Source organism: Gambusia affinis, linkage group LG18 (assembly GCF_019740435.1).
Source record: "Gambusia affinis linkage group LG18, SWU_Gaff_1.0, whole genome shotgun sequence".
Classification (NCBI taxonomy): Eukaryota; Metazoa; Chordata; class Actinopteri; order Cyprinodontiformes; family Poeciliidae; genus Gambusia; species Gambusia affinis.
In genome coordinates, this window is record NC_057885.1 from 18598983 (window position 1) to 18608972 (window position 9990).

Here is a 9990-nt window from a genome sequence, read left to right on the forward strand (position 1 = left end):
ATCAGCTTTCTTAAGCTAACCATGACGTTATATTTCTGGGCTTTTATTGTCTTTTTCTAAGGTTCACTAACAACATAATACTGTATGCAAAGTTTTCTTCAATAAAAAACAGGATCAGAATTGCGCTTATTCAGGCTCAGATATTTGCATACGTTTGCTATTACTTTTAGCTTCAGCTTGTTGATGGCTACAAATATGTGTGAGGTTAAAGTTCAACTTGCTAAACTTGAACATAAGTGGGGAGGCATGCTACACTTTTCCCTTCCACATTTTCTAACTGGGAAGGAAACGTTTCACTCCAGGAACTGAGTGAAAGAAAGAGCCCACTAAGAATGATCAGTTTCTCTGATTTTTCTTTTTATAGGTATATGTTTGAGTAAAATGAACATTATTCTTTTATTCTATAGACTAAAAGAATAAAAATTCCAAAATTCCAAGCAAAGGTTTAGTATTTATTTGCAGAAATTATTTCTATTGATAATCATATCACCAAGTGAATACCAATGATGCAGGTCCCATTATCCTGTTGTAATTTAAATCATTACTGCAGGATTTTACTAAACATAGATTATGAATATGGAAATGCCAGATGCAATAGATTTTCTTCCAAATTAATTTGATCTATTTATTCATCATATGACTCAAAAATGCCCACAACGAACCCATGAGTTAAAGAATATCTTATTCCATCTGGCAGCTTCATTTAGTAAAAGGCTGAAATCATAAAATTAGTCATTAAAAATGAATAGAGTACCAATAGTCTTATTGTTGTGTTAATTTCAAGCGCCACATTAAATTCGTAATCCTGATTTGCGGCTGTATTTAATGACTGGAGGGTATTTTGGTAGACAGTGGGCCTCCCACGAAGCTGAACCAGCATGGCGGGGAGGGCTAATTCAGGTGACATGATCTGGGCTTGGGAGAGGATCTGTTCCCTGGGGAAGAGGTGACTCAGGCCTGGAGCTCATCCAGAAAGACATGCAGTCTTGGTGCTGCACACATACACACACATGCACACGCCCACACGCAAACACACTTCAATATAAATTACCTGCGTCATCTTTTCCTGCTAAGTTGAGGTGAGACTGAGGGCATTTTTCCACTTCAGACAGACAGGAGAGATAAAAGTATTACATTGTTGGTCTGCTGTTGATTTTTTTTGGATCATGAAAAAGAGAAAGCTATTTCCATACCAAACAAAACTTTTATAAGACCAAAATATTAATATTTAGAACATATTAAAGCATATGCAAGTATGTCATCATTGTTTATTTATTGACTTTGTGCATCAATCTGCAATATATCTTCAATTGTGGGATATAGTTGGAATATTTACATGGAAAGTTTTCACACAGAAATCTAAGAATGTATTATTATATTTACAAAATGTTGAAGTTGAACCAAGGAGTCAAACTTGCGCCTGACTGATTTATGTAACTTTGTCTCCCCCTGCAGGCGGACTGCAACAACTACATCCGTCTGTTGGAGTTCCTGAAAGATGGTCGCATCTACGTGTGTGGCACCTACGCCTTTGACCCCCAGTGTGCATTTCTGGTGAGTGTGTCCATCATCTTCATACTTCTGGGCAGCAGCATGTGAATAATCAGCTGCAAACAAGTCATTTTCTGCTCTGTGTTTGAGTTAAGAGTGGCTATTAAATTTCAGACACAAACATAAATGTATTTTATTCAGTTTTTATGTAAAACATCTAGGTGCATAGAAAATAAAACATGTTTTTCCTACTTTTTATAGATTTGTATGTGGTTATAGAACCACCTCACACTGAATCTACAGCTCACCCAGATATTTACTGGCGCCTGTGGGCAGTTTAGTTTAACCCAGTGGTGTTTTTTTTTCTTTTCTCTCATCCTGCAGCACCTTCCCTCCTTCACCTTGGAAAAAACAGAGGATGGAGCAGTGAAGATGGAGACTGGGAAGGGCAAATGCCCCTTTGAGCCCAGTCAGCATTACACAGCTGTAATGGCAGGCAAGTGGGAAAACTTTGGATCAGTTCTTAACTGGCTTAATTCATGCTTCCCAAGCCTGCTCTGTTATAAATGTTTCTCTTTCTTCTCTTCAGATGGCATCCTATACACAGCAGCCACCAGTAACTTCCTGGGAACTTCCTATGACATCTCCAGGGCAACGGGGCCCGAGCAGGAGCGCGTCCGAACTGACCAGTCCATCAACTGGCTCAATGGTGAGGCGCTCAGAAGTTCTCCAGCACCCAAATACACACATTTGATCTTAAAGTCACGTCTTGTGAATGACCTTACTGGACATTTGTTCTTGTTATTCATGTATTCAGACCCAGAGTTTGTGAGCTCGGCGTTGATAGAACAGGCCCCAGACAGCAACCCGACCGGAGACGACGACAAAATCTACTTCTTCTTCACTGAGATGGCCAAAGAGCACGATCTGTACACCAAAGTGCCGAGGGTGGTGCGGGTTTGCAAGGTAACCCAGAGATTTGTCAAAATTGACTTATTTGCATTTCTTTTTTGGCTTCGCTGGAGTAAATATACGCTGTCTGATTGTTCAGTCTGACGTGGGAGGGATGAAGACTCTGCAGCGACGATGGACCACCTTTCTCAAGGCGCAGCTGGTGTGTGAAGACAAAGCGAGTGGTCAGCGCTACAACATCCTGACAGACGTTTTCACGACTCAACACTCCCCAGGAGACCCCAGCAGCACACACTTCTACGGGCTGTTCACCTCACAGTGGTAAGAACAGTCAGAGAAAACAATTACCTAAAAATATGCTTTATGTAAAAGTGTTGAATATGTGGGCAAAAATTGCACAGCAGTGACCAAATTATAAATTACTTCCTTTTTTCTGGGTATTAATTCATAAATTTTCCAGTAATATTTTACCAGGGCATGATACAGACAAGTAAGACAAAACAGTTTTCTAAACTTTAAACCACACTTTGTAATTTTGCCCCTTTTTTGTTTGTTTTTTCCAGGGAACCCAATGATATTTCAGCGGTGTGTGTCTTCAGTCTGTTTGACATCAGCAAAGTGATGGACGGTCCTTTTAAAGAGCTGAAGAAGACATGTGAGAACTGGAACAGTCCTGAGACTGTCCCCACACCAAGACCAGGCCAGGTGCCGAGCTCCACCGCTCTTTCTGCTTTCATTACTACATTTTGTTTTCTCCTCATTTAACTATTTCCTTTCTACCTTTTTTTTTTTTTTTTTTTTTTTTTCCACTGTTTAGTGTTTGAACAGCGAGTTAAAGGCTCAGGGATTTGGATCCTCATTGAAACTTCCTGATAAGGTGCTGACTTTTGTGAGGGATCACCCTTTGATGGAGAACAGCGTCACTGCAGCGCCCCTGCTGGTCAGGAAGGGAATTAAATACACCAAGCTGGCTGTGACGCTGATGGGCGAGGCGGAGGACCGGAGAGGAGCCGTCCTCCATCTTGGAACAGGTGAGAAGAAAGGAATAGAGATTAAACTTCTAAGATATGACTATTTTGAGTCACTATGCTTATATTTCTCAACTACATTTTAAACTATTCATTCAGGCAATTTTTTAAAAGCTCAAACAGTTGATTGGATTAAAACTCAAATATTTAAAACATGGCAGCAGAAAATAAATTCAGTTTGTTTTAATTTAGTATGACTTTTTCTTTATTTGAACTAAAATAAAAACATTTGAATTGATTTCTGTGTTGTAGATCGTGGGGAGCTCCACCAGGTGGCAGTAGCGAGCCAGAATGCAACTTTACTTCAAGAGATTCCTCTTTTCTCACCCCAAGAGCCTGTTAACAATATAATAATGCATCAGGTAAAGCATTAGGTTTTGTCTCTCACATCCAGCCTTTCATTTATTTATTTAGCTGGTTGAATCTTAAAATTAAATTGCTAGTTTTAGTGTGGGTTGGTTCTGTAAAGCGTCGCTGTGTTTCCAGGGCCGAGCGCTGGTGGGCAGCCCGCAGTCGGTGGCTAAAGTCCAGACTGAAGGCTGCGCTCTGTACTCCAGCTGTGAGGTCTGTGCCAGAGCCAGAGGAGTTGGCTGCGAGTGGAGCGCAGAGGACAAAACCTGCAGATTCACACTCACAGAGTGAGTATAACAACAGAAAGACGTCTGAAGCTGAAAATCTAGGGCAGATTACGCCAATGTTTGATATTAAAGGCAACTTTTAGATTATCTTTGATGCTTTCCATTTTATATAATGTAAATGTTTTGTTTCATTCATCAAATATTTATCAAGATTATTCTTCTTACATCGCTGAAAATAGTCAAGATGTATAAGACAGAGACAGTCTTTATTGTAATTCAACTGTACATTTAAAATGTACATATTGAGTGAGATGTCTCATATAAGAAGAACAGAAAAAGACAGAGAGAAAGAATAAACTCAAAAGAAGTACAAAAATAAACTAAAGAAAATTAATAAATCAATTTTAATGAGGCACTAATTTAAGGAGCAATTCTAAAGAAAATCCAGAATAATCCACACTACTATAATCCACAACTATCAATCAAGCAATGATGAAAAATATTAGGAATCAGACAAGCATCAAACAAAGAACTAATTAAACTTTGACTTTTATTCTTTGTTTTTCTGCCACCTTTTTTTCCCCCTAAACAACCAATTGACATTTATTTTGTCACATTAATCTCTTTAATTCACAGTATTTTGTCAGAAAGTAGCAAGAACAGGGAAAATCACATTTATTTTTAATAATAATGAATGGCCAAACAGTCAGAAAGCATAATAAGAAAAAAAACATCACATGATTAAAAATAAATTTACCAAACATAGTTATTGAACTAAAGGAAATAGAAGAACAAACATTAACCAACAATCTGAGTGATTCTGTGTTTTTCTGCTTCCAGTCCTGGTTCGGGTGACGTTGTGGATGAGGCTTTGAAAAGGTGTGATTCTCAAGCGGGTAAGTAGATTCAGGTATTATATAAAATGAGCATAGGTTTCTTTTTTGTTTTCAAACCTTCACGTCTCGTGGTAAATACAGTTTTTAAGCTCTCTGCTTCCCTGCGCTGTAGGACGATGCGATCCATCCACCAAGGTGCTGAAAGTCTCCCCTGGGCTGCAGATCCTGTTGCCATGTGTCCAGCTTTCTCCTCGGCCTTGCAGCTGGGATTATCCTCCCCACAGACACACCAGGCAGCACCACTCTGACCTGGCGGTGACCGTGACAGAGGAAAACCTGGGGAACTACGTTTGCACATGCCAGGTACAGATTTATTTTTGTGTCCAAAGAGCCTTATAAATGTATCCATGGTGACTCATATTTATGTGATAGAGCAAGATCAATTTGTACAAACAAACAATAATCTAAATAATGTGACTTTAGTCAGTACTTTTCCCAATCACCTTTCACTACATTTAGCTGCAGGTCATTTGGGGAAAGTCTCTAGCAGCTTTACACATATTGAGACTGAAAATGTGTCTTTGCAAAACGACTCCTGCACAGTTAGATTGGACGGAAAGCATATTATATTTATATTTATTATGTCTGTATGTAAAGTTTCCTGTTTGGCAAGAAAGCTGACTCAAATCACTAATCAAATCTAAACAAAGTTGATTAATTGATTATGAACTGAACAGAAGATCTTTTATATTAACTGTTCCTCATAGGGCTGGCAGTGAACTCTAAACTGAATGTATTTTAAAAATATTATTATTATTATTATTATTATTATTATTATTATTATTATTATTATTATTATTATTATTATTAATAGGAACATTGGACTTCTGAGTTTTTTTTCAACAAAAAATTTCTTTAAAAATATAATAATTTTTTTTTTGTCCACTTAGCATCTCCACAAACCTTTCTCTGGTCTTTTGTACAAAGTTTGTAGTTTTAACAAAATAAAATGTGAACTTAAGAGTCTGGATCCTTTTGAAGGCATTGTATCACACTTTTTGCTTTATCACTGGAAATCATTGCCTGGAATTTATATATTTTTGTCTTTCAGGAGGGAGGACCTAACGTCAGAGACCCGACCCCCTGCCGGCGAGCAGCTTTTTTCCTGAGCTTGGAGGAACCCAATGCTAGTGGATCGTCTGCCCTGAATGGAAACCGACATCACTTAGCAATCTATGTCCTTTTATTCTTCTTAGGTCTAGTATGTGGAGCATTGCTCCTCTATTTCTTAAACCCGTGGAAAAACAGCTCCCGCTTGGGCAATCGCGCTCCCGATAACTCGCTGTCATCGGGAAAGGAGCAGAAATTGCTGTGCTCCTTGACAACGCCGCAGTCCCAAAGCAGCTCCAGCCTGGTGTCGGACGGATTCAGGTCGTCGGAAAAACAAAACGGCAAGACGACGTCAACCACGGCCACTACGCTGCTCAGCAGTCAGGGTAACGGTGGCCCCCATGCTAACAGCTACAGCGGCTCCAGGATTAGCAGCAACCCGAGCAATGGGCATTCTCTGTACAGCAACTGTGACACCAGTGGAAGCGGTCTGAAGCTCAACTCCGAGATCCTAGTAGCGAACACGCTGGGGGGCAGGATGGGGTCGAGGGACTGGGGGCGGCCAGATTTGGGAGAGAAGGAGGCGGGGGAGGGAGATGGAGGGGATGAATTGCTGGGAGCGAGGAAGAAAGGACTAGAGGACGAGTTTGTCAGTTTGTCAGAATTTCAAGCTCCACTTGCTCCGTGTGAAGAAAGCTCAATATGAAGGAAAACATTCTGCAATCTGCAAATAAACTGAATGCCACTTTTGGTACTGAAAAAATGCCTTTGAATGGGAGCTGTGGCATGAAGAGAGAGACTAGAGACCTATGAGAATGAGTCAAAGTCTCTTCAGAGGACTTCTATGAAGCACACCATAAAAAATATAAGCGTGTGACACACCACTGTTGCAACACTCAGGAGAGCCACAGCTTACATTGTTTGGATGTAAATGGCAAATGTAAATAATTGAGATGTGAACATGAAAGTCAGTCGTTATGTAATTCCAATGTTGGCAGGAAATCAAAGATGAAATGCCTACCTGCGTAGACGTGGAAAAGCCATATTTTGTTGTCGTACTGTCTGTCATTCACCTGTACCGATGGAACTTCAAAAGGCAAAGTGCACTTCAGTTTTAGCTCCTTTCTCTGTAACTAGGTGTCGCTAATTCTCTCTGTGGTTGCACCGTTCATTCTGCACACCCTGATGGATGCAAACGCACCAAAGGACTGCTGAGCCACACAGGGCCCAGTTCTGGCACTGGTTCTTCCTGGGCCCCAGTGACGGAGAGATGTCGCTGTCAGAGACTAAAGAGCCAAAGACAGGGCTGTTCCTGTCAACATGACTGTTGTTCCCAAGAGCTTCACAGGTTCTGGGTCAGATTCCTGTCTGTGTTTGGGAGCCGACCCGGTTTCCAGATTATCGAAACAAGTCAAACGTCTTTCAAATGATGTCTTAAAGAATGGACCTTTTTAACTCAGAGCCACCATCACCTCATTCTGTGAGTGGATTTCAGCCTAAATGTCTTGTTTTCTTTGTCATGTGTTTTATAATAATAATAAAAAAAGAGTCATGTTGTCATTGCATCTTCCTATTTTTTTCTCTGAAATCATTAAATATCACAAAATGTAATTATTTCTAAATGAAATATTTACTCGGATTATGTTCGTCCGATATTATAGTATGATTGTTGTTCTGAATTCAATTCAAATTCATTTAAAACAAAAACTTTATTTATTCCAAAGGAGAATTACGTGTTATTGTAACACACCTTTCTTCAAAGAGTATCAGTCAGTATTACAGGGACTGTGAAGAAGCTCCTGACTGAAGACTCATTAAGAGAACGCTCAGGATTTTCGATATTTTGAAACATTGAATTGTGACAATGTTGAGTTTTATTAGATAGAAAGAATCCTGAATTGGAGGGTAATTTTATTCACCCATCAGTTTACAGTGTAAACAAGATAAAACAAATGAAAGTGGAGGGTTACTCCATTTCCCTGGAGGTATTTCTTCCTTCGGGTGCTACAGTAAACAATGCATGTTGTAGAGTAGAAACGATGAAATTGTCTGTGGTAAAACCATTTCTACATTTGGGTACGGGAATGACAGTTTTTGTAATTTTGACATCATGCCTACTTTACTTTTATTCAAAATTTAAAAAACCTCTTGATCTCCAGTTTCCCTCCCTTTTTTTGCATCTCCAACATAATGAGACAAAAAACAGCTGTAAGATTAAATTGATTTATTGACATCTTTATTGGTAATTATTGCATTGCATGTAATTTATCACAAAATTGTATCTTAACTTTGTGTATGAAGTTGACTTGCTTTGATTTTTGAACAAAATCACTTCACAGATTTGAGTCTGTGCAACCTAATGCCAAGCAACTCTTCAGATCAGTATCCTTCAGTTTTAATTTAATGCTACATATTTAGTTTTATTACAAAGAAATAGAATCACCAACTGGCAAGGAACACCTTAAACACCTAACATACAACTTGTCATTTATTCTTGATAAAAACAAACACAACAGAAGAGAAAGAATTTCATTTTAGGATAAGCTCTGTTAAAGCTTGCTAAGATTGTTTTCTTTGTGGTTTATGAAGGCCCAGATGTCCTGCATTTCCTTTTCATAAGCCTTTACATCATTATTGGCCTGTTGAATCATTTTATTTAAAAAGTTAACGACTACTGCAGGGAGTTCTCTCAGGTAAGGGTTCTTCTGTGTTATGACTTTCAGTCGCTCTACAACAAGAGAAATCTTGTGAACATCTTCCTGAAAATTGTCTACAAAAAGAGTAAGTTCATCGTCCAGGTGTGCCTGTTGGGCAAAAAAATTGCCATTTAAATGCAGACTCGATTATTTTTTATTGAATAATTATTATCAACTGATCACATTTAAACACGATGCTGTGAGGCCAGTGACCCACCTTCTCTTTGGCTGCTTCATTCAGTCCACCCTGATAGTATTTTGTGAGAATTTCCTGCAAAATTACAGAAACAATCAGTGATCTACTAATGCGTATCATTCTGTAAGAGTTCGCTCATAACAGGGTGAAAAAAAAAAAAAATCTATTCAAAAACAAGTCAACTTGAGTTAAAAGTAAAATGTTTAAAATCACACTATTTTTCTTTTTCCAAGTTCTGCATTTGTTCAGCTATTGTGCTAAGTGTGTGTGTTTGTATTATTCCTAGTATAATAGTGACCACACCTTGTCTATCCAAAGAAAACCTGAGCAATAAACATAATTTATTTACAGTATTTGTTTTTACCAGATGTTGCTTTGCTTCCAGTGACTGTGTGACATGAACCAGTATAAACAGAGAGAAGATGAGAAGCAGTCCTCTGGTGGCTCCAGGAACGTCTGCTGCTGCCATTATGCTGGAAACTAAAACACTGAACACATTTTTGTAAAATTAATAAAACAAGAATAGAAGTGAAATGTTGTTCTTTCAACAAATCTTAATGTCATAACACATCTTACCAGTTGGATCAAAGAAAGAAGAGCTGTTTTTCAGATGCAAACAGAAGAAATGACTAAATCCTGCTCCAAACGTTTCTTACATATTCCTCAGGCTCTCTGTTTTACGTCACACCTCCGTCTGTGTGTCCTGCCTCTTACCAAAGTCACACAGAACATCTTTCAGTTTTGCTTTACAGTAATAGAGACAAAATGTAAGTGAAATTCATCTGTTGCGCAGAAACCTATTGGAGTTAGATGTAACACCTGTTTATATCTTGACTTTAATGACTTTGACATGGTGATTGAACACAACAATGTTATTGGAACTAATAACCAGAAACATAAATAAATAAATCCATCTTATGGTGACATATATTCACACAAGCAGCTGCAAGACCTTACAGAACTCAGAGTTATATTGAATTATGAAGTCTGAATTACATGTTAGAGATGGAAATAAAAGTAAAATTTTTACTGTTTCGTTCCAATTTTATTTTATTGTTTCAATTATTTCAAATAGTTATAAACTGCTATTGCTTTTAATGTCAATGGCTTTGTCAACAATTGGTTGAGGCTTTACTATTTTGG

At 38.5% G+C, this 9990-nt stretch overlaps 1 protein-coding gene across 2 annotated transcripts in view; it reads left to right on the top strand.

Annotated features, from left to right (window-relative positions):
* sema4f (sema domain, immunoglobulin domain (Ig), transmembrane domain (TM) and short cytoplasmic domain, (semaphorin) 4F) overlaps positions 1–7515 on the top strand; it is a 55574-nt gene extending 48059 nt beyond the window's left edge. For both annotated transcript variants that reach the window (XM_044097399.1, XM_044097400.1), the window contains exons 4-15: positions 1456–1554; positions 1876–1987; positions 2081–2200; positions 2309–2457; positions 2543–2724; positions 2967–3108; positions 3221–3434; positions 3684–3793; positions 3918–4069; positions 4850–4905; positions 5018–5208; positions 5957–7515. In XM_044097399.1, coding sequence (XP_043953334.1) covers positions 1456–1554; positions 1876–1987; positions 2081–2200; positions 2309–2457; positions 2543–2724; positions 2967–3108; positions 3221–3434; positions 3684–3793; positions 3918–4069; positions 4850–4905; positions 5018–5208; positions 5957–6661 — 2232 coding nt within the window. In that variant the 3' untranslated portion in view covers positions 6662–7515. The remainder of the gene's footprint in view (positions 1–1455; positions 1555–1875; positions 1988–2080; positions 2201–2308; positions 2458–2542; positions 2725–2966; positions 3109–3220; positions 3435–3683; positions 3794–3917; positions 4070–4849; positions 4906–5017; positions 5209–5956) is intronic.
* Positions 7516–9990: the final 2475 nt, after the last annotated feature.